Source organism: Mytilus edulis, chromosome 1 (genome assembly GCF_963676685.1).
Source record: "Mytilus edulis chromosome 1, xbMytEdul2.2, whole genome shotgun sequence".
Classification (NCBI taxonomy): Eukaryota; Metazoa; Mollusca; class Bivalvia; order Mytilida; family Mytilidae; genus Mytilus; species Mytilus edulis.
This window is the reverse complement of record NC_092344.1, coordinates 81609585-81635633: the sequence shown is the minus strand read 5'-3', so window position 1 is coordinate 81635633 and position 26049 is coordinate 81609585. Positions and strand designations below refer to the sequence as shown.

Below are 26049 nucleotides of genomic sequence, written 5' to 3'. Positions count from 1 at the left end.
AGAGATCGACGATTACCAAAAACACTATAGTTATGACTACGGACAAGTTTATGTCCGTCCGCTTTTGCTTGTGTGTTGTAATTTTTTTTATTAAGTAAGACTTAGAGGGAGTTTTTATTTTTATTTAAGAAGTTATATCAGTTTAATTTCAGTTAAAAGTACACGAACTTCGGCAAATTGGTGTTTTTCGTAGAATATTTTGACGTTCGCGTCTTCGCGTCGATGCGTTTTCCCCTAATGACCATAACTTAGATCAACCAGGGAAGTTAATTCATAAAAAAGAATACAAAATAGAAGATCTATATCTACTGCTGGGAATAGTGTTCAAATATGAGCGCTAGGACAATTTTAGAGACTTCGGGATTAGGCGTTTATTTAGACAGAAATTCGGGATTCGACTGACGGTTTATTTTTGTGGGAATTTGGGATTTATTATGATTGGGACTTCGAATTCCATTACATTGACAACAATGTGCTAGAGAAAAAAATCTACTGGGCCAAAAAAGTAACACAATAATTGCCTTCCTCCTCAGAATCAACTGGTCGTCGCCTAAAGTAATTTAATATTTTTTGTGTCACATATCATTTTTTTTTGGTAGGAGACACATTCAACTTAAAAAAAAAAAGAGCAGCCACAACGAAATCTAGAATTTGGATTCTTATCTACTGAAAGTATGAAAATATAGTAGGATAAGAATCGATTGAATAAAAAGTTCCAGTCCAATTTGTGGGGAGTGGGGCGAAGCCTCCTATTGATAATGTTCTGTAAATAAGTTTACAGATCCAACATTGTTGGCATGTAAATATATTTATATTTACAAATGAATTGAATTTTAATTTGTTTTAACATGTACATTTTTGTACATGTATCATATGTTTAATTGTATATTTACATTATATACACTCACCCAAATTAATTTTTGGGACTCAACGGTCAAACTGTGTACATTTTCTGACTTGGCATACTTTTTGGTTAGCTCAACAACTTTGTTTTGCCTGGCCTTTTTTCTCAAGCCACCATTGACAACAGATGCCAGTTCATCATTTATCTTTGAACCAGCTTTCTCTTCAATTACCACGAAGCCTTTCATATCTTCAATAACAGACATAGTGTCATTGTTTTTATTAGAAGTACTGTTAATGTTAGTGTGTACTTCTTGTTCATCAAGTTCATTGTCAGAATTGTTTGAGCTTTCTGGCTCGCTTTCACTTGACACATCGGATAAAGGGCTTGCTTCCCTTTGATTTTGTTTGTTGCTTTGTGATTGGCAAAGTTCTTGAAGTTCTTTCACGTAACTTTGTGTCAAAGACTTTTGCTGATTTTTACAGTTTCTTCTTGTGTTTTAATCACCGTTTTGGTTTTAATATTGTATTCAATGCAATACGACTAAAATGATAACACTCATTATTATTTTGACATTTAAAACTAGTAAACTTCTAGCCATACCTCTGTTAAGAGTGTACATCAAGTGAAGTGGAAACAAATAAAAAGCCATACAGTATCAACGAGTGTTACGGACGGACAGACAGTCAAGTTATAATATCACCTTTTTATGGAAGAAGTCTTAAAAAGATATCTGTATTGCACAATAAGTAGAATTTATAAGTGGTCATTTAAAAAAAGATAGTATCAAACTAATTTCAGAGAAGAAATTATGTAATTTTGAAATTTACTCTTCATTATTAAATATTTTAGATAAGAATCTAAGGTAATTTTTATAGATTTTGAGACTTTGTTTCCGATTTTACATCTAAACCCTTTCAAAAAAGGAAAATTGCATATCTTCTATTTGTTATAAAATTGTTTGTTACGTAATATTATCTATCACCATGAGATGACAGATTTACAGCTCTACTTTAAACCATTTTATAAGTAATGCGGTCAAAGTCAGACTGGCATGTCCCCCTTACATGTATCACATAAACCAAATTTACATGACCTACTGCTTAAAGCATCTGAGAAACCAGAGACTACTACTAGTATTATATATATTGTGTTATGTCTCTGATATTGTGTTATAGAAGTCTCAGGAGAAACGAACCTGTATATGTAACTTTATACCTTGGTCACTGATCTGTGGGGTCGAGGTAAGGTGATCCCTCAGACTGTCTGACGGACATGTAGACATTGCAAGTAAACATGTTCATGGTCAACTGGTGGGTGTCATTGGACCTTGACCTTATTTTCATGGTTAACAGGTTAAGTGGTAAAAGTATGAAAGGTCGAGTTTTGGTCTTAATACTATATGCAATAGGTCAACTATACTTAATAAATTAATGAACATCTTTTACGATGTACATGTCAATCCGGCATGATTGTTTGACCTCCACTTCATTTTTACGGTTCATTGCTCAATGTAAAGTTTTAGTTTTTGTTTGATTTCTGATACTATAAGCCATTGGTCAACTGTATTACGTGTATAGGAATAATTGTAAGGTGTATATGTATGTCTGGTAATTATCACCTGATCATGACCTAATAATCATGGTTCAGTGGTAAATGTGAAGTTTTCAAGTTTAATATAGAAAAAAGAAGTTTGTTTCTTGGATACTATATGCAATAGGTCAACTATATTAAAAGTATGGAATGATTGTAAGGTGTACATGTCTGTCTGCAAGGGTTCATTGTTTCAATGTTAAGTTTGTTTCTTAGATGTGCAATAGGCCAACTATATTGAGAGCATTTTTGGTGTATCATATCGAATTAAGGTGTGAATGTATTTATAGTTTGATTAATCTGACCTTGTCCCTTTTTTCTTGGATCATGTTAAGTTAATGTGATAGTTGTAGTAAAGCTTTATATTTAGAACTATCAACATAACATCAAGGGGATGTAAAGTATGCAAGACATTTCAACGTGTGCACTTTTTATCCTGGCATTGTTTTTCCTTCTTTAAAATTTCATGAATTTAGCAATGTTAAAAACTTTTGGTAACATTCCGTATTACTGTCATGGAATGTTGCAGAATGAGAGATTAAAGGGTGCTAATCAGATGCTGTTACAACATACTAATTTTATGCTGTAAAATTTAATGCACCCTTCACTACGGCAGGGACATAAAACTAGAGGTGTCGCTCACCAGTATTTACTGATGCTTTGGAAATCATGTAAAATAAGGTTAAAATCTTAATTTATAGTATAAGATATCATTAGATAATATAATAATATCTAAGATAATAGCAATAAACAGCTGCGCCATGAGCGCATGATAAGCCCTTCGTCTTATGCAATAACTATAGTTTCCGAGATACAGCGTGACATGTGATTTTATATAACTAAAAAGTGTGTAAAGTTTAAGCAAAAATTATTAATGGTTTATAAGATGCAGTGAGACATGTGAAAACCCCCCTTAATATTTACAAAAAAACTCAATAATTCTAGAAGAAAATTTTGAATCATCACCAAAAAGTATACAGATCTTTAGATTAATATAACTAAAAAGTGTGTAAAGTTTTAAGCAATAAACATAAATCGTTTTTGAGATACAGCACGACATGTGAAACATCTCCCCCTTTTTTTTTTATAAAAACTCAATAACTCAAATATAAAATTTAGAATTATCACCAAAATGTATACAGATCTTTGGAATAATATAAACATAGGCGAATCCAGGGGGGCCGGGGCGCCTGGCCCCCCCCCTTTCATGGGAAAAATTTGGTTGATTATATAGGGAATCATTGAAGCATGACTGCAGCGGGCGCCCCCACCCCCCCCCCCCCCCCCCCCCCTTTAGGAAAAGTTCTGGATCCACCACTGATAAATAAGAAGTGTGTAAAGTTTTAAGCAAGAAAAGTTTCTGAGATACGGCGCGACATGTGAAAAAAATACTTTTTTTTACAAATAACTCAAAATTAAATTTTGAATCATCACCAAAAAGTATAAAGATCTTTAGATTAATATAATTAAGAAGTGAGTAAAGTTTTAAGCAACAATCGTAAATCGTTAATGAGATATGGCGCACGTGTGAAAACCCAACCCCCTTTTTTACCAAAAACTCAGTAACTCTAAAATAAAATTTTGAACCGCCAAAAAGTATACAGATTTTTGGATTAATATAAAGAAGGAGTGTGTGAAGTTTAAAGCAATAATCAATAAACAGCTGCGCCATGAGCGCATGATACGCCTGACGTCTTGTGTGGAAGTTTTATGCAATAATCATAAATAGTTTCTGAGGAAATTTTAAGCAAAAACCATATATTGTTTTTGAGACACGGCGGGACATGTGAAACCCCCCCTCCCTGTTTTTTTTTTTACAAATATCACTAAAATAAAATTTTGAATCAAACCAAAAAGTATACAGATCTTTAAATTAGTATAACAAAGAAGTGTGTACAGTTTCAAGCAATAATCATAAATTGTTTTTGAGATACGGCACGACATGTAAAAAAAAACCTCCCCTTTTTTACAAAATACTCAATAACTCAAAAATAAAATTTTGAGTCATCACCAAAAAGTATACAGATCTTAAGATTAATATAACAAAGAAGTGTGTAAAGTTTTAAGCAATAATCATAAATCGTTTTTGAGATATGGCGTGACATGTAAAAAAAACCTCCCCCTTTTTTACAAAATACTCAAAAATGAAATTTTGAATCATCACCAAAAAATATACAGATATTAAGATTAATATAACTAAGAAGTGTGTAAAGTTTTAAGCAATAATCAAGAAAAGTTTTTGAGATACAGTGCGACATGTGAAAAAAACACACCCCTGTTTTAGTTACAAAGTGCTGTAACTCAAAAAGTTTAAATCTTATTTTCATCAAAAAGTATACAGATCATTTGACCATCATAAGAAACAACTAGACAAAGTTTCATGAAATTTGGATAAGTCGTTCTCAAGTTACGGTGCGACATGTTTACGCCAGACAGACGGACGGACACCGGACATTTGTATACCATAATACGTCCCTTCAAAATTTTGACGGGCGTATAAAAATCGTTTTCGAGATACAGTGCAACATGTGAAAAATACAAAACCTTGTTTTAGTTATGAAGTCCCATTACTCAAAAAGTTTAAATCCTATTTTCACCAAAAAGTATACAGATCGTTTGATCATCATAAGAAACAACTATATTAAGTTTCATGAAATTTGGATAAGCAGTTCTCAAGTTACGGTGAGACATGTGGACACCGGACAGGCAGACATTTGTATACCATAATACGTCCCATGAAAAAAAAATTGACAGGCGTATAAAAACTGCAAAATTTCCATAAAATTACTAACTGAGGGGCAGCAAACCAACAACTGGTTGTCGGATTTGTCTGTAAATTTCAGGGCAGATATATCTAAATCTGATGAACATTTTTGCCACCAGTCAGATTTGCTCTAAATGCTTTGGACCAGGTGATCTAATAAAAGTTTAGGCTGGACAAGATTATATGAAAAGAAAAACTAGAAAAATAAATACTGCTTAAACATAATGTCTCCCTATGACAAAGTAATTAAGGTACCATAAGATATTTTTTATCATTTGACTTCTCTACTTGACAACAGTTTACCTTTCAATTTCATATGAAATGCACATTGTGCAGATCTTTAACCACAATAAATTTAAAGTCGGTCACTCACCTGCAACTTCAACAATGGACACTTTTTAATATGTACCTTCATTTCCTGTGTATTTTAGTTTAACACGCCATCTTATTAACTATCTAGTTGACCTTCCCAAGACTATATAAGTAATAGAAACATAAATATAGATATATATAGATAGTGAACTCAGGCAATTGTATTTCTCTAGGTCTATTTAATTTCATATTATAGATTAACAAGAATGTGTACCCAGTACACGGATGCCCCATCCGCACTATCATTTTCTATGTTCAGTGGACTGTGAAAATGGGGAAAAATCTCTAATTTAACAAAAATCATATCATAGGGAACATGTGTACTAAGTTTCAAGTTGATTGGACTTCAACTTCATCAAAAACTATCTCGACCAAAAACTTTAACCAAAACTTTAACCTGAAGCATGGTAGACAGATGAACAGACGGACAGAAGGAAAAGCGAACACACAGACCAGAAAACATATAGCCCATAAATGGGGCATAAAAATATGATACTGTAAATTCAGAAATTATTGCTTTCATTTATTATTGCAATTTTGTCTATTTAGACTTACATGAGATTTTAACTTTTACGAATTTGAGAAAAATCCTGTTTAATTCATATAAAATATTTCAAATTGCAAGTTTAAATTATTGGGTTTACAACTCTGTCGCATTTTTCACAATAATAAAAACCTCACATTAATTTCTGAATTTACAGTAATCAGAGTTTTTGTAGTTCAAATGATTAACCTGTTGACATTCTGTAGCTTCAAATAACTGGATACACACAATTCATGTGTTATCCATCTCTAGCTAATTGGTGAAATTTAAGTTCACATGAATAAGGATTCAACAAGGACGAATTATTCACTTGCTAGCCTAGTAAATATTTCATCATTTATTTTTCCTAGCTTATTTTGAGAAAATTAAATTTACCCCATTTTCATGGTCCACTGAACATAGAAAATGATAGTAGGGATTGGGCATCCATGTACTATGGACACATTCTTGTTATATCTCTTAGCTAGTGCCCCTTTAAAAATAACTCTATAAAAGAGTTAACTGACAATTTGAGTCAACTTGATGTCATATTTATAGATCTTATCCTGATGAAAATTTTTACTTTTAATGTTTCTACAATCATATCAATTATAATTTTCAAGATAATAGACCAAAAACACTGGACGTTTTTTTGTTTAATTTCAACAAAATCTCTTCTTACTGCCAATTTAAGTAGTAAAATAGGAAATACTGTACAAAAATAGTTTGATTTCACTTTTTCAGGTTTTATCATCACTTTTGAGATATATTTTATCTTGATAAATGGACTTGTAACACCAGTCCCAGGTTAAGGGAGGGTTGGGATCCACCTATATAAACATGTTTATCCCTGCCACATTTTGTATGCATGTGCCCGTCACTCAGCGGTCGTTTGTTGGTGTTACATATTTGTATTTCGTTCATTTATTTGTACATATATTAGTCAATCAGTTTTTTCGTTTGAATGTTTTACATTTGTCATTTCATGGCCTTTTATAGTGAACTATGTGGTATGGGCTTTGCTCATTGTTGAAGGCTGTACACTGACTTATAGTTGTAAATTTTGGCGTCATTTGGTCTCTTGTGAAGAGTTGTCTCATTGGGAATCACACCACATCTAATTCTTTCAACAATAACATGATACCCACTTTGTTCTAGTCTTAAATAATGAGCTGGATTTTTTACAAACTTCCTTACAAGTTTATAGCCTGCAGGATGATATCTTACCTTAAACAACACCTTATTTTAACATTTGAGCGACCGGTCTTTGATTGCTTAACAGTCTACCAATTATCATCTTAGATTTGACCAGACCTGGGATGAAAACAATGACCTCTTGCACTTGAACTTAGCTGGAATTCACAAACAACCACAGGGTTCCAATAAAATGTGATGTGGGGTATACAAGGAGCCAGCAACCAAATCTCCCATTCACAGATGAACTAAGACTATTTTTTTTAACTAAAAACTTAAGAACCATCAGTACACAGGTTAAATACATACATTTTGAAGACTTATATTACAGGTAAAATTCTCAACTTTCAATTACAAAAGGTTTATTTTAGTTTAATGATTCTATTTGCTACGAGCATTTATAACAACAGTATAAAACAAGTAAACATGAAATTCATTGATTAACAATAGTCTACCTTTGCTTACAAGCACTACATGTACTAAAACTTGATTTGACAACATAAAATACGAGTAAAATCACATGAAAATTGTGCATTCACTCATTTAAAAGATTTTATTAACATTTTCTCTCTTGTAATATCAGATTGTATTAAATATGACCCTTTTGTAAAATCAGATAGCATTACAGATTGTCCTTTCTTGTAATATCAGATTGTATTAAATATGACCCTTTTGTAAAATCAGATAGCATTACAGATTGTCCTTTCTTGTAATATCAGATTGTATTCAAGAATGTCCTCTCTTGCAAATTTAGCCCGCTAGTCATATGAGCACTCCTTACATTTATTTTTTGTCTTTCTCTTTCTTATCAGCCTTTTTTGCAGGAATAAAATCTGGGAAGAATTCATCCATAAGCTGAATCAACTTCCTCTTCCCTTTGAAAGTATGTCTGATGAATGTAATTACTACTGATCCAAACTCTTTCCTTCCATTTGGTACATACTGTTCACATGCCTTGCAAGCATTTTTCATATCCTCTAAAACATTTATGTAATGAGTATGATTACAGTTCCTAAGTTCTTGATTGAATTTAGCTAGGTAACTATTGACTAGCTCTTTTCCTAACTGTGTTTTTGTTTCCTTTAATCCAAGAGGGGAACCTTCCATGGCTTGGTAGAAATCTAACATGAGATTTACATCTTTTTTCAGAACTTCCTTAAGTAATGTCATTAACTTAGTAAAAGGATCACATTTAATGATCTCCTTACTTAAACATGCTGCTAGCATACCAAAGTACCACTTAAGATATTTGAGTTCTTTACTGTTTAAATGTAAACCAGATGAAGACCATCCATAGCTTACATTCTTCTCCTTTAGAGATTTTAATCCTACCAGTAGGAAACTATTCACATATTTACTGAAAATATTCAAGTTTGGATTTGTTTTGGACAAGAATTTATATTCAGTGATTCCGAGCCTCAACAAAGCACATGTAGTGAAGTTTTGTGCATTAGTTGCTATTTTCTTCAGCATCTGATGACGCTTAGTTTCATCAGGAAAGAAAATTCTCATCAAACTACAACATTCTCTATCGTGTTTAAAAGTAGATGTAAAGTATTTCTGCAGTGTTGGAGCCATATCATTAATGAGAGACGGCTTTACTTCCACAGCCTTGATAATGATACCAAGGATAGACTTCATTTGATACTTGTTAAAATATTTACACAATTCTGTCCACAATGGCAACACCCTTTCAGGAAACTCCTCTACCAGAGCATTACCTAGATACATTAGAGTATCAGCAACACTTGTAGTATAACTAAACAGTCCATTTTGTCCACTGTGAAGAACACATTCCTTAATACAATTCAATAAAACAATCAGCAATATCCTTTGATCTTCTTTTTCTTTGATATTTTCAATATTCATTTTGATACAATTGTACGCAGATACCACATATTCACCATCCTGGACAGATTCCAAATGCCATAATACCTGTAAAAGATTCAAAAATTAAACTAACTACAGTCTTCACGCTGAGTGGTAGCCCAGGCAGCCCAGGCTTGTAGAATTTCTCTTGGGCCTGTAAAAATCATATTTACAGGCCAACAGAATCTAACTAAAAAATTTCAAAAATTGAGCTCTGTGCCTGTAGATTTAAATTCATTGTGAAGACTGTAACTACACTAAGATTTATGGTGCGCAACTGCAAGAAGTTATTTTAGTTTAAAAAAAAACACCATTTAACCCTTTCACTCTTCACTCTTCAGACAGCTGATGATGAGTCCCAATTACCGGGTTCAGAATACCTCTTTTATATTTCCCATTCAAAACAGTGCAAACACGAGTTGTTGAATACCAAGATGAAAGTGTAAACATGGTGCTTCCGTTTGTTGAAAACCGTGTCAAAATCAGAGGAAATTTACAGAATTTACAAGAATTTGAAATGAGGGAACATTTTTTTTGAAAGAATATGGAAGAATTGAAGCCAAACTAGTATACTTTTTTTATATAAAATGTCGTTTTATGTACAAAACACTTGAAATGGACATCGTTCAGTGTAAGGAATTTGTACAGTCTCATTAAATTTTTCAAAATTTTGCCGTTTTGGGTTAAAAAACTAAGATTTTGGGTCAAAGAGCAGAATTTTGAAAATTTCACCTAGATAATGCAGAAAATTAGAATATTTTATGAAGAAAAAAATTTCAAAACATGAACAAAACTGTGAACATGGTGTAAGTGAATGAACATGATGAAATGAAGACACAAATAACTACAGATAAGTTTTTATTGACATTTATTATCAAGATCTCCCACTTGAATAATAGTAGCCAGGGAAGCCATCGTCTCAGAGTAGCTTCTGTCTGGGCAGCTATCGGTGAAAGGGTTAAGCATTAACTGTATACTGTAATATCTTTAGCATTGTTACAAATATATACACAGTTTTTTTTTCTACAAACATTCACACACATTACTTTATAAATTTACAATCTATAGACACCATTAAATACTAAAAGGTCTAACTTGAAGTATCCTCATTTAACCTAATTACAGCTTCAAGAATACCAAAACAATATAAACTAGAGGCTCTAAAGAGCCTGTGTCGCTCACCTTGGTGTATGTGAATATTAAACAAAGGACACATGACAAAATTGTGTTTTGGTGATGATGATGTGTTTGTAGATCTTACTTTACTAAACATTCTTGCTGCTTACAATTATCTCTATCTTTAATGAACTTGGCTCAGTCATTTCAGTGAAAATGCTAGTGAAAATTTACAAATTTTATGAAAATTGTTAAAAATTGACTATAAAGGGCAATAACTCCTTAGGGGGGTCAATTGACCATTTAGGTCACGCTAACTTATTTTTAGGTCTTACTTTGATGTACATTATTGCTGTTTACAGATCTCTAACTATAATAATATTCAAAATAATAACAAAAAAATGGCAAAATTTCCTTAAAATTACCAATTCAGGGGCAGCAACCTAACAATCAATTATCCGATTCATCTTAAAATTTTAGGGCAGACAGATCTTCACCTAATAAACAATTTCATCTCCTGTAAAATTTGCTCTAAATGCTTTGGTTTTTGAGTTATAAGCCAAAAACTGCATTTTACCCCTATGTTCTATTTTTAGCCATGGCAGCCATCTTGGTTGGTTGGCCGAGTCAAGCCACACATTTTTAAACTAGATACCCCAATGATGTATGTGGCCAAGTTTGGTTTGATTTGGCCCAGTAGTTTCAGAGAAGATTTTTCTAAAAGATTACTAAGATTTACGAAAAATGGTTAAAAATTGACTATAAAGGGCAATAACTCCTAAAAGGGTCAACTGACCATTTTGGTCATGTTGACTTATTTGTAAATCTTACTTTGCTGAACATTATTGCTTTCACAGTTTATCTCTATCTATAATAATATTCAAGATAATAACCAAAAACAGCAAAATTTCCTTAAAATTACCAATTCGGGGGCAGCAACCTAACAACAAGTTGTCCGATTCATCTGAAAATTTTGAAGGCAGATAAATTTTGACCTGATTAACAATTTTACCCATGTCAGATTTGCTCTAAATGCTTTGGTTTTTGAGTTATAAGCCAAAAACTGCATTTTACCCCTATGTTCTATTTTTAGCCATGGTGGCCATCTTAGTTGGTTGGCCGGGTCATCAGACACATTTTTTAAACTAGATACCCCAATGAGGATTGTGGACAAGTTTGGTTTAATTTGGCCCAGTAGTTTCAGAGGAGAAGATTTTTCTAAAAGATTACTAAGATTTACAAAAAAATGGTTAAAAATTTACTATAAAGGGCAATAACTCCTAAAAGGGTCAACTGACCATTTTGGTCATGTTGACTTATTTGTAAATCTTACTTTGCTGAACATTATTGCTATTTACAGTTTATCTCTATCTATAATAATATTCAAGATAATAACCAAAAACAGCAAAATTTCCTTAAAATTACCAATTCGGGGGCAGCAACCTAACAGCAAGTTGTCCGATTCATCTGAAAATTTCAAGGCAGATAGATCTTGACCTGATTAACAATTTTACTCACGTCAGATTTGCTCTAAATGCTTTGTTTTTTTAGTTATAAGCCTTTGGGCCATGTGAGCTAAAAATATTGAATCGTAATTTCCTGTCGATATGCACATCTACATATTATGTCCTTATTATCTAAAAAGGTTTTGTGAAATTTTGTTGTGTGGTTTGAGAGGAGTTGCGATGACAAGAAACAGGACTGACAGACGGACGGAATGACGGGTCAAAAACATTATACCCTCCGCAACTTCGTTGTGTGGGGTACAATTAAAATTTATATCAAATTGTCATTGAACTTTTTTAAGGGCAATAACTCTTATATAAGGAGTCATCTGATAATTAAGGTGAAAAATAAGAAGTAAGTAGATCTTGATATTCTAAGCTTTTAACTTTTGCCTCATGTCAGATTTTCTCAATCTATCTATATAAAATCATTTTATCCTTTTGTTTTATTTTTAGCCAAGTACAATGTTTACTGAAATTAAGATTTTTTTTAAAGTCTGTAATAACAATGATAATCAAGTGTTGGCAAAAGCTCCAAAATGAATTTTCTTTGACATTGAATTTCTAGATTTTATAAAAATTCAGCATTCAAACCTACATGTATGAGAAATGTATTGTGTTGTTCGCTTCAATTTGTGGTTAAAAATCTTTACCCCCAAAAAATAGTACCAAATAGATGATAATGCATTAACAGTACAATTATTTGAACAATTTATTTCCATACCTGTCTGGCTGCTGCTGACTGTTCAGGCATATCATTGTTTACACTAAAAACTAGAGACAGCAATATCTTGTATTTCTTGACGATATCCCTTTTAAGATTTGACATATCTGTTTGAACTGCAAATAAAAAAGATAAGAAAAAAATCATGATGTTTACTCAAAACACTATAATATATCATGTCCATGTTATTCCTAAATACATCCCAATAATGTTAAATGGAAAAACAAGGTAAAATACAACATATTACTAAGATTTCCTGAGAGTTTATTAACTTTTAGAAGATTTTATCTTGTTGGATCTTTTTTTTTTCAGGTTGCCATGTTTTATAGCTTTTTAGAGCTCCAATAAGGAGTTGACTGATGATTTTGGCCATGTTGATTTATTTGTATGTCTTGTCTTGCTCATCATTGTCCTTGCTGTGGATTCATTAATATTCGTTGGATACCAATTTTTCATGGATTTTGTGGGTACAGGTAAACCACGAAATTAAATTTTCAAGGAATGACAAGTTTTCTTTAGGCTTGTATGCAGACCTCAGCAAAACCACGAAATTAAATATTTACGAACATACAAGTTTTCCTTTATCCTCGAAAATAAATGAATCCACAGAATTTAAAGTGTCTGGCTATCAATCATTGTTGTTAAGATAATAATGTAGGTACTTGCTTTTAAGTAGGAAGTTTGTGAGTATAATTCTGATTTCAGAGAGGGGTAGATTAAATAGTGTGATCCAGTATCCAGAAGAAATATCCAAACCTGAGACTGTGGTCAGAGGAGAATTTCCTGAGCTAATTATGTTGGGGATAGCCAACCCTACTTTAAAACTCTATATAGTTTGTTAAAAAATAAATGACTATAAGATTATGTTTGTGTTCTATTTTTTCTATGTTACTGTTCTCTATTTCCTTAGGACTTATTTGTAGATCTTTTAGCTGTATATGATATTTTGCATATTTGTTTTTAAGACATTTACATATAACCCTGCTTTTGTAGTATTGCAAAATCAAACCTCAGATGACTGTACTATTTGTTTTATCTGAAGAAGAAGATTAGGTAGTATGTACCATGCTGTAAAACTAGTATTTAATTATTTTGATTTTATAAATAGAACACAATGCAAATTGACTTACATGATACAGCCCTCAATTAAGTCATTCAATATTAAAAATCTAATAATATACAATACTTAAGCTTACGAAAGTTTTGAGCATGTTGAAACTGGTAGATTGGTTGTCGCGAGTGACAGAGAACTTCAACTGCAATCTTCAGCTGATCACAATAAGGGAGATCACCATATGTGATCAACAGATCTGTCAGAGGTAAAGGTAAGAAATCATTATAGAAATTCAATTTGCTCTGTAATATTGCACTGCAGTATCTCTTAGCTATCTGTCTGAATGAATCATAAGTTGTAAAGGCTTTCATATAGTTAACAGATTTATCCATCAACTGTTCCCACCATTCAACTTCTTTGATATCCATACTTATGTTATATCTGAATCTAGACAGTTCAAATACTCGGACAGTTGCTTCCATTACTATATTCTGCATTGCAGTGTCAAGGTCTGCCACCATTAACGTCTGCCAAATCCTAAAACTCACATACAACATACTGTAGCATACTTGACCCTAAAAATAACCATAACATTTAACTATTATGCATTTTGACTTCAAAATTCAGAGCAATATTACTTGTTTATAGTAATATAGTTTCCAAATAAATTGTTTCCCATGAATTTGCAATTTTGCTAAAACAAACATGTCAAGTACAGTTACATCTATGACATTAAAATATAATCAACCTTAAATTATACTGTAGGTCAATAAGAGATTTCAATAGAATAGAAAGAAGTATATCTTTAAATATAGTAAATCTGCGCTGATTTTCAAAATTTTCAATTTATTTCCTTTTGAATAATCCTTGTAGGCATGAGAACGCTTACAAGACTTAACAGAAGAATGTCTGGTATTTCTGTGTCCCCAGATCTGCTTTGACGCTCACATCTTACCACATATTTGCTAATTCTTTGAGATAATTAATGTCAAACTTGCAGTTAGTTTTAAATAACAAGTTATTGTCATATAGTCACTCTACTAATTTAACTTACTTGCATGACGTCTAATAATTAATGTAATCTCAGACATCATCTCATATTGTTTCTTATGTTATAATTTAATCAGTATATAATGTAGCAGCAGAAATTACCTGTGATAATCCATCTAAAGACTCATCTTCTGTGGCTCTTCTCATTTCTTCCTTTATTTCTTCAAAATTATTGACATTTTTTTTCACTGCCTTTACTTTCTCTTTAGGCTTTCTTTTCTTTGTTTCTCTCCTTTTTGCTCTCTTTGGTGGAGGTGGCTCAAAGGCTTCATTATCTACATCTAGTAATATATCAATTCAATAAATAGGCTTATTAAGATTGTTTTCAGTCATACACTTTTAAACAAACCAAAATGTACACCTCTTAGTTGAACAAATTTTGCAAGAAATTTTGTCAGAATAGGTATTTGGGCAAAATTTAAAAAAAAAAAGAGTTAAAAACTGTCTAACCGACCCTTATTTATAATTTCTAACCCAATATTTTTACAAAAATAGAATTAAATACTTAAATTTTGTGTATCATTTGGCATATTCCAAACTGCATTCCCTTTGGGGTATTATTTCTACAGAAATATAAATAATATACCTGCAGTTTCATTTTCAGTCTCCTTGGTTTTCATTTCTTCTATAACTTTTAATCTTTTTTCGTCAAATCTAAGGATTGAATACTGAAAATAAATATTCAAGATTATAAGTTTTGTCTTTTCATATAAAACTGACATTCATACCATTTAGGTTGAAGAGATAAGACTTGACAAAATGTGGAGTGATCCTATGGGTCCCCTTATATTGACAACGTCAGGCAATACAATAAAAGCTGACAAAAGGACAGTATTAAAACAATTTTATCAAGTTTAGTATCATCTCAATTGTAAATTTTGCTTAAATACCACAAAAATTTGTAAGGGTTCCGTAGAACCCTGTGTCTCGCCTACTTTTGCTGTTAATTGCAGGCCCAACAAAAATATGGAAAAAAAATCAATAAAATTGTTTACTCCTCTTGATACTATCTTTTGATTGTCATGATTGTAAGAAGCTTCTGTCCAAGTTGGGTAAAAATCCAGGATAGTTTATGAATCTAATAAAAGTTTTTAAAAATTTAACTGCAGACTGTATGCAATGTTAACTGGAAGAAAAACTAAGTCCATTTATAAGTAAAATACGGATACACAGTCAGGTACAAAATTTTAACAAAATTTCTTTCCAGATATGAGCTGTTGATCATAAACAAGCTTCTGTCCAAGTTTGTTACAAATCCAAAACAGTATAAGAAAGTTATTTAAATTTTAAAAACTTTAACCATAGAGTGAATGCATTGTTTCCTGGCAGAAAAACTAAGTCCATTTAATTAAAGTACAGAAAAAATGGAATTTTATTTTTACAAAATTTACTTCTGGATACTATGTTGTGATCATAAACTAGCTTTTGTCCAAGTTTGGTAGAAATCCAGTTTAGTTTAAGAAAGTTATTAAAATTTCAAATAACAGAGTGAATATTTGTGGTCGCCGACGGAATGTAGGATCGCTATGTCTCGCTTTTTCGACTAAAGTCGAAGGCTCGACAAAAATTAATTGGATCTTCTATTTCAATCCAAATAACAGAATAAAGTTTTGAAATTAGCAAGCTAAGTATACATTAGTAAGTGTGCACTTTGTACAAATTTGCCATAGATCTAACATTTAAGAACCAGATAAAAAAAGTATGGTTTTCCGAAACACTAGACACCTCTTATGCAAGGATATACTACAAAAAATGCAAATATGAATAAAAATTAAAACCTAGACCACATGCACATCTTCAATATATGTACAAACAGAGAGCAAAGTGAAAACTTCCTAGGATTTAAACTGTTGGAGATGTTATGCCAAATAACTATATACCCATAATGGGAATTGGACAGACTGACAAACAGACAGACAGAGGGACAGGGGTAAAACAATATGCCCCTAAACTTTCAGTTGCGGTGTCATCAAAATTGAAAGTATTGGCAAACAACAAGATTTTGTTCAGTAGAATGTGATGAAAGTGTGATTGAAATATTTATTGGACAAACACTGACTGACAAACAAGGTAAATGCAATATAGTGCCCACTTCCAGTGGAGATCTGATGTTTCTTAAAGTCATAAGAAACCTCAAATTAAAAAAAAAATATGCATATGTTATTTATAACTAAATGGATAGTTTTCATTATACAACTTATGTACATATACTTTTTTCTGAGGAAAATTCTTTAATTTGTCCACTTTCAGAAGAAGTTTACTTATTTTTAATTGCTTCCCGCCGACATGTTTTCCGTATGCATAGTGACCTGAGCGTAACCCTCCTCGTAAAAATCTGTTGGTCGCAATACGCATAGATCTGTCATTAAAATAAACAATTCTCTGATTGTACATGTTAAACAAGTGCTCAATACCCATGCTTTTTGTTATTTGTTAACTATAAAGTGACAATCAGTAAACTTCGGCTTCAAAACACGGCATTTAATGAGCAGCCATATTTGTTTAATCATAACAGAGAGAAAAAAATTTGACGATCATACGTTATATTTGTGTAAAAAATGAGAACATCGTGTACAGAGGACTAAGTTTATGATATATACATGCATTGGTAAAAGAATTGGATAAACATTTTTTTCACCACTCACTCGTTTCACTCGTTTCATATGACTTTAACACAGAGCAGGCATAATTAAATCTTACATTTTCTGACAACAATGTCAACTTTTTCAGGATGAAGGACCCTAATACACACATTTTATATCTACAACTGGAGTCATCTGTCCATTGGTGATATTGTACAATACAATCAAATCTAAACAGCATCACATCCAATGGTTCATCATACATTCTGAAACATTTAAGACATGTCCTTTATATTAAAACCAAAATTGTCTTACTGTTACATCCTAGGTTAGGAAAAACAAGACATACATTTTATTATGTAAACATTTGTTGCAGTGTAAATGGATTCAAACTTCTAGAGAAATGGTAGATGGCGATATCTTTACGATGTATAATGTTCCGACCATGTATAATGTTCTGAATAAAACAAATGGCAGTGAATCTTTCTTTATTAGGTTTAACTTTACATACAGGTATTCACATATCAATCAGAGTCAATTTAAAGGGCCTAGCATTCAAATTCAAGTTCACCAATTTGACTCAAATTCTCATTTGCAGTGGTGGATCCAGAAATTTATATAAGTGGGGGACCACTGATTGACCTAAGAGGGGGCCCGCTCAAGTCTTGCTTTAATGATTCCCTATACAAGCAACCAAATTTTTTTCGAAAAAAGGGGGGGTGGGGGGGCCTGGGCCCTCTGCCCCCCCCCCCCCCAAAAAAAATCCGCCTCTGATTTGATTTATAACAACTTAAACGTTATCCAAATTATGAATAATCTTAAATAAACAATTTACAATGCATAGTCTCAATAATATATGTCAGCATTTCTTGTTTATCTAAGTGTAAACGCCATCTATTTAATCATCAAGGTGACATCAAAAGACTGCTGGTGGTCATATAACATTATATAACCATAAATACAAATAAAGATAGATAGCCAACTAGTGCAATTGGATTTTTCTAGGTCTTATTGGTTTCATATTGTAGGTTTAAAATATAAATGTTTACCTATATAAGAATAAATGTTTGAGGATTGAATAGGTCAATCAAATGGTTTACCCTTGTTTCACTTTCAATGTTGACATTCTTTTCCTTTTTTAAATAACTGAACATGTCTTATTCATTTATAACCCAACTCTTGCTAAGGGGTTAATTGAAGGTCCTATGATTACAGATTCAATGAGATCGAACTATTCACTTGCAAGTGTCAATCATTTGAAGTTTGCTTAAAAGTGGTTCAGTAGTTTTGGCGAAGAAACTTTAAAAAGATTAGGACAGGCGATGACTGGCACCATGTGATGGCAATAGCTTATATGGCTTTACCTGAACAGGAGAGATAATTGTACAAACTCAACAATTACTATACTGTCTTATTGATAAAATCAACACCTTTATGAGAAATTCGAAATTTCTTCACCAAATATTTCTGAAAGCATAAAAAAACTAACACTTCTGAAGTTGATTGTTCTTTGTTGTATAACTTAATTAAAACATCAGGAGTTTCTGGTAATTGGCTTGCAACTATTGGCTCATAAAATGGTAAATTTTCTTGTCCATCCATAACATCAACTGCAGCCTGATTACTCTCACCAATTTTCTTTAATTTGATAGATATCATTTCTGACCATTTCTTTGGTTCCAAAAAGGATGGGGTAGACTGGGCCTCTTTTATTCTCCTGTAAAACAAAACAAAAACAAAACTAAAAGCTAAAAAAAAAATCTAGAATTCCTCACATGGCACAAGAACTGATATTTTGATATTTTAAAATTAGCAAACCTTTTTAATGAGTTAACAAGAAATCAAAGCCAATAAATCATGATGTCTTTTGTACCAGGAAAACATTATCAATTTACACTAAAGTACACATGCTTTACTGATCATAATTAAATTATGTCTTTAAGATGAAAAGGTTCTACGGATTAAACATAATCTTATCTTTATAACATTATCAGTAACCATGAAAATGACAGTAAGTAAGATCAACCCTGGCAGACAAACAAGTACACCTTACACCAAATATAGATATATAAACTATTGCTTATAATTGATTGATGGTAGCCTGTTTAGTACCCAGTTACAATTATTTCATATATATTCAAATGAGAACAAATTAACAATCTAAACAATAGCTAGGTGGACGGGGAAAAATTTTGCCTTGCTGTAACCTTCTTTAAGAACGGGAGTGTGAACTAAACCTATGGATAAACATTTCTACCTTTAAGTTACAGACATTATCCTCATTTTTTTTAAAATTGATTCTTGAGAAAATGGTTATTTCTGCAATAGATAGATTTTAGTGTTGTCATTCCTTTTCTAGATATAATAAACATAAAAATCACTTAAAAATGATTCTTATTTTTTTTTAATTTTAAGAAATTATTTTTATTCATTTTTTATCTGCCTTCTTGGAATGTCCATAACAATAAGTGCACTTTGAACTGTGGACATCAATATAACCTCAGGGTTTATAAAGGATACAAGCGGTAAAATGACAATTTTAATCATGTTTTTTCTTCTTACTTGTTGATTTTCAGTGATGCTGCTATCATATCCTGTCTAACTTTTCCAGTAAAAGAAGCAATAAAACAACTAAACATTCTTTCTATGTCAAGGAATACCCGTTTTGTAGAACTTTCCCATCTATAAACACTGCTTGCATCTACAAAATTCATTTAAATTTCATGAATTTAATGGCAGAATAAAAGAACTAACAAAGACACCAACATAAAATTAACACTATGTCAAAGGGGTGTTGATCCTTGTATAGAAAGGATGGAATGATTTGGATTGTTCCCTAGAGTGAAAAGAATAAACTGGTTATATAATTTGCATCGAAACCAGACACTGTAGAAAACTATTTTTGGTCCAATTATTCAAGGAATGGATATTTTTATAGGGGTCATTCATCAATTGATATATATCATGAACATATAAAATACAACAAAAACTGTAAGCTTCTGCTTCTTATTTCAAACATGACCATTATTTGATAGAAAATATAAGCAATCAGTTAACAAGAATTTGATGAGTGATGCATTTTTCTCTGAGAAGACACCAGATATTCCTATATTTTGTTATCAGTCTTGATGTGAACATGCTGCACAGTTTAATGTTATATATTATATAAGATAGCCATGTTTGAAAGTTTTGTCTGATTTAGACTACATATAAATGAATTAGAATATCTACGATTCATCAGTATCTTTGTCTGTCTGAAGTTTCTTGGGTTAACCCCTGCCTTCATATATATAATTAGAAGTGGATACATGTACACCTTAAAATTGACCCACCACTCTCTACTACTTACAACAACTTATTGATAAGTAGAGTCAAGGAGTGTCATTTAATATATGAATGGATAGACCAGAACTCTGTCATGCTTAGCAACCATTTAAAGGCAGAATCTAAAGAGCAATGTTTTTTGTAATAATTGTTGTATTTTTATTTACCTGTCAAAACTGTCTCAGCTATGGCAATAAGAATTTGGCCTGCTGCCTCCACTTCATTTTTTCTGATAAGATCACTGATTCTCCGAAAGTACCAATCATGAAAACCTGTTTTGGCCTTCAGAAATATGTCACATGTGTCTTTGTACGAGTTGTATCTTAAATGAAAGGTGCATAAACAAGACTTAATACTAGCTGTTTAATATTTTCTTTTAGGAAATCTGTGATTTAATAATATTAACCTGCAGGGAAATAAGGATACAACATTTAAGTTTAAAACAATAGGCATAAAATTATCAAACAAGAATTTTAACCTGAATTTTTTTTGTTAAAGTCACATCTCAATTTCAATCCATTTAGTTGAGAGGGGTTCTCTATTTATCGTGTGGGAACCATTAGGACTTGCGTTCTTCCCGCAGTTGTAATATAAAACTTACATTGCATTGTATTACTAAAGCATTCGAAAGTAACTATGAATTGCATATATCTTCCTTTGTCCATAATTGTAGTTGGTTCAACAGTTATACACAATTGTATATGGACAAAGAAAGATAATTCAAATTTTTAATATAACATACACATTGACCTTATTGATAGTTTTAGAACAAATAGATTGGTACACCATGTAAAACTTATGTAAACTTATGGCCATACACATATTCACCATTTTGAAATTAGAATATATCTGATTACATATTACACAGTAATTTATTAAAATAGAGATTAATATGATGTATAGAATGTTGTGCTCAACGCTCTATGTTCTTTTTTTTGGCCAAAATTTTTTGTGAAAAAGGTCTTGATAACAGCTTAAAATGGTTATGACTGCATGAATTATTCCAAAACTGCATGCAAATAAGACTTAAATATCCAATTTTAAGGGATAATAATAACCGAGTCATGTATAGCTATTAAATGATCATCTTCAGTAGCCATCTATTTATATCCTACCAGCTCCTTTTGTAATTTGCAAACACTGGACATAGTCATTTTAATAACTTGACCTCCAGGTCATGCATGTTGTCATCAGAAACAACCTATTCAAATTAGAAATGAGTTGTCAACTTGACAACAAACCAAATCTTATGAATTTTGAAAGAACTTTGTTGGACCTGCCACATTCTATGCATTATTTTAAAGTGAATAATTATCATGACATGAGCAACTTACAAAATAACATGTGTTCATAATTTCTTTAAACAGTTCAACTACATTTCCGTAAAGTGTTCATAATTTGTTTAAACAGTTCAACTACATTTACCTATCAGACAGATCAGATGCAAGTTTCTTTTTAAGTTTCTCCAATGATATATCCCATGTTGACTGTTCATCGGGCAGCAATCCAAATGTTGGATCAGGTGCTCCCTGTAGAGTATTATATTCAGAATGGATGTCTCTGATTTCATCTAGAAAATAAAATATGGAAAATTAGAAATCTAAAGTCCCTTGATGCCTTTACAGCTCACTAGTTAATGCTTGTATATTTGTAGTGCTAAATTATGCACTCTTATGATAGTGATTTTATACATATTTTAGCAATAATTAGAAAGAAAATAAGACAAGAGGCTCTCAAGAGCCTGAATCGCTCACCTTAATTTTTTGGGTTAAATCTCTCATCAATGATTATTTTGGCTTTTCAATTTATTTAAATGTTCTTTGAATCGTCCTATTTTCTTCAAAAGCAAAAAAAAAAATCATTTTCTCCTATGTTCTATTTTAGCCATAGGAGCTATGTTTCTGACATACAAGGAAATGAAATATAAAATTTATACAAGATACTCTGAAACTCATTTAGCCTAAGTTTGGCTGAAATTGATACAGCAGTTTCAAAGGAGAAGATTTTTTAAAGTAAGTCAACATGATGAACAAATTGTGAAAAAAGTCTTTAAAGGGCAATAACTTAACCCTTTCAAGGCGAACAATGCGTTGAGGCATCCCCGTAGCCAGGCCGAACAATGTGTTGAGGCATCCCCGTAGCCAGGCCGAACAATGCTTTCAGGCATAGACAATCACGTGATAATCATATTTTTTTTGTCTTTTAACTCATTTCACCCCGTAAAGCTATGTTTAACCTATACATATATAGGTTTTCAGGAAGCTTGTATATCACAGTTAAAGAATACCGATTATGACTGAATTTGATACCTTATATATACTTCAATACAATGAAAGATCGGTAGCGTCAACAAACAAAATAAGCCGCCGCCATTTTGTACAAAAACATGTGATGCGAACATGTGACTTTTTTCGTCGAGAAAAGGTTATTTTGAAGGAAAGTTAAATTTGATTTCATGAATATTTTGATTAAAATTATGATACAAATTACGAAAAACGATTTTAACAATTGCACGGAGAATAAAATCAATTAATAATCCGACTTCCGTCGGCGCGGTAATTGGATTTTTCCCACGAGTGCAAAAGGTCGCACTCCTTTTATGGAAGTTCTAAATAAAACAATCCAATCACATTCCTCTCTCACTTGCCGATGTCAAGGACGCATAATTATAGTAAATATTAGTAAAATGTCGTTTCATGGTCTGTAACATTCTGAGACATAAAAATGTCCGATAGTTTTGAGAACGAGTTTGAGGGATTTTTGGTGGGAGAAGTAGATCTTCTTGGTCAACGGTATGAAATGCATTGACCTCAAAATGACATCGGTGATGATTTCATGATCACTCCTGAAATGATGTTGAAAGAGAAGGGGTCAGCGAACTTTCAGATGAAAATAATGACAGCTGACAGATGTAAATAATGCCCCTGATGTCCTCCAACAATGACTGATGGCACCAAGAATTTTATATATTAAAATTTGAAAGAGGTCTTCCCCATTTATCCCAGAAGTAACTGCCTAACTGGATATAGGAAGATGTGGTGTGAGTGCCAATGAGACAACTCTCCATACAAATAACAATTTAAAAAGTAAACCATTATAGGTTAAAGTACGGCCTTCAACACGGAGCCTTAGCTCACACCGAACAACAAGCTATAAAGGGCCCCAAAATTACTAGTGTAAAACCATTCAAACGGGAAAACCAACGGTCTAATAACTGGTCCACAAAACATATGAGACCCAAAGAAGGATATTTTTTCCAGATGTTTCTATCTGACAACCAAATAATTGATAGTTATAATTAGATAAGATAAGACATTTTATTCCAAAGATAGGATATTTTGATTCCAGAGATAAGATATTTTTATTCTAATTAAAGGGCCCATGAAGAGCAAAGTAATATTGCAATGATTTGATAATTAACATAAAACCGGTAATGTTTTTATAAATCATATATAAATATGAATATAATCATCTCAATTTTAAGATGTTAAACCGCAGCCAGATCAGAGCCACACACATATATTAGAGTAAAAAAGCCATAACAATTATGTTTTTATTTTAACAGGCAATTATTCTCATATTCAATATATATGTACATTGCCGGAAAATAAAATATAATTGTATGAGCTTTAGAATTTAGGACAAAAATGTTATATTTTCTGACAATGTACATATATTGTTTTTATCCTGAAATTTATTAATCCCAACACTTGAAGGCTTTATCATGTTTATAGTTATTAAAAATATAAGTCATGGTCTCTTATTTTTCAAAGAAATGGACGAAATTATGCAGATAATAAGGTATCTTCACTTCACTGCTACGCACCAGGGAGGTGAGCAAAGATGGGAGACTAATAATGATGTATCTTACAAACTCAGAAATTAAAGACCCCCTTAACAGACAAAAAATGAGAGACCAACATGTCCCCAAACGATAGGTGGCGATTCATGATATCTTACAAAGGGAGGGATGCATTCAAGCAATTCATGCCTTCTAAAACAAAGAAATGGGCCATCAAACTTTGGGTTTTGGTAGCGTCAGACATGGTGTATGTCATATTGTGAAATCTACCATGTCAAGACAGATCAAACACATGTAGGTTAACTCTGTTTGCCAGTAGACTTTGGGAAACAAGATAAGGTGTCACATATGCTGGGCTAGGGTAGCTATTAAAGGTACACAGGAAAAAAAGGTTTGAAAATATGGTTGTGTTGAATGTAGAAAACCACTTTGCCTACCCCATTGCTTCACTGTCTCCCACTCAGTCAAAAATTAAACATCTTAAATTAACAGTTACTTTGTTACAATTTTTAATTTGAAAGGATATTATATACACATAATTTGTTGAAAAGGTTTTCACAGATAAGTTGTTGAAAGGATATTCATAATTTATATTTGTTGTTACAGTTGACATTTTCATTTAATTTTTTTGTTTAATAAGGAACATTAAATTATTTTCATCATTGAACAATACAAAACCAAAGACAGTGGAAATTCTAGCATCCCATGGAGTCAGGACACTTATAATAAATAATTTTAAAAATAAATCATTGACTTTTTTAAAGTAATTTTATTTTTAAAAGTTCATGATTGTCTTTCAACATTTAATTATGTCTCACTTAATTTATCAACACATTATTAAAGTGTTAAATGTACATGGATAAGTGTGTCAGGTCATCTTACATTTAATTAATATTTCCATGCACTCAGTGGTTTGATACAAAATAAACAGAAAAAAATATTTGCACATTAAAAAAAAAAGCACATATTAATCTGAAAAGTTTTGATTTTACCAGAAAAAAATATCATTAGATATCTCCATTAAAATATTAAAAATTCCACAAAAGATCCCAATAGTCAATTTAGATCAATATTCATGCAAAAATTCAAAGAAAACATCGGACTAAGAAAGACAACTCCAACTTATCCAGGGACACAACTTCATATCTGGTGATTGCATTGTACAGGTAAAAAAATGGCCGCCGCGGAATTTGTCAAACCATTTTTATTCTGACTAATAAGCTAGAATTTTGACTCTGGAGTTATTTTTTCTATAAAACTATGATAAAGGAACACTCGAAATTGTTAATTACCATTTGTATTGTTAATTTAGAAGATCGGAGGCAAAAATATAAACCGGTCACAAAAAAAATAGATTTCTCAAATCAAACGTCATTTTCTTTCCACAAAAGGTTAAAAAAAATCAAAAGTAGGTATTGTCATGTAAATTTATTTATATTGCAACACTCCTTTCATACTTAAGTGTAACAATATCGAGTTTGAAACCGATTTGATGAGAAACAACAAAGATACACACGTTTTTATTAAAACGTCATTTTTTTCCCATTCACACGTCAAATTAATTCAGGCCAGGCAAACTGCGCGCGGAAATTTGATCAGGTCACACAACGTCGCGGAAAAAAACAATTCAGTAAGGAAAGTGTTAAGGGGTCAATTGACAATTTTGGTCAAATTGACTTATTTGTTGATCTTACTTTGCTTAACATTTTTGCTATTAACAGTTTATCTGTATC

At 31.9% G+C, this 26049-nt stretch overlaps 1 protein-coding gene across 2 annotated transcripts in view; it reads right to left on the bottom strand.

Annotated features, from left to right (window-relative positions):
* Positions 1–7635: 7635 nt before the first annotated feature.
* Positions 7636–26049, bottom strand: part of LOC139491865 (uncharacterized) — a 32140-nt gene continuing 13726 nt past the window's right edge. For both annotated transcript variants that reach the window (XM_071279779.1, XM_071279787.1), the window contains exons 6-15: positions 21940–22084; positions 20682–20836; positions 19753–19891; positions 18680–18907; positions 17309–17456; positions 15195–15276; positions 14711–14889; positions 13701–14133; positions 12505–12620; positions 7636–9225 (exon numbers count right to left, since the gene is read on the bottom strand). In XM_071279779.1, the coding sequence (XP_071135880.1) occupies positions 8074–9225; positions 12505–12620; positions 13701–14133; positions 14711–14889; positions 15195–15276; positions 17309–17456; positions 18680–18907; positions 19753–19891; positions 20682–20836; positions 21940–22084 (2777 nt within the window). In that variant the 3' untranslated portion in view covers positions 7636–8073. The remainder of the gene's footprint in view (positions 9226–12504; positions 12621–13700; positions 14134–14710; positions 14890–15194; positions 15277–17308; positions 17457–18679; positions 18908–19752; positions 19892–20681; positions 20837–21939; positions 22085–26049) is intronic.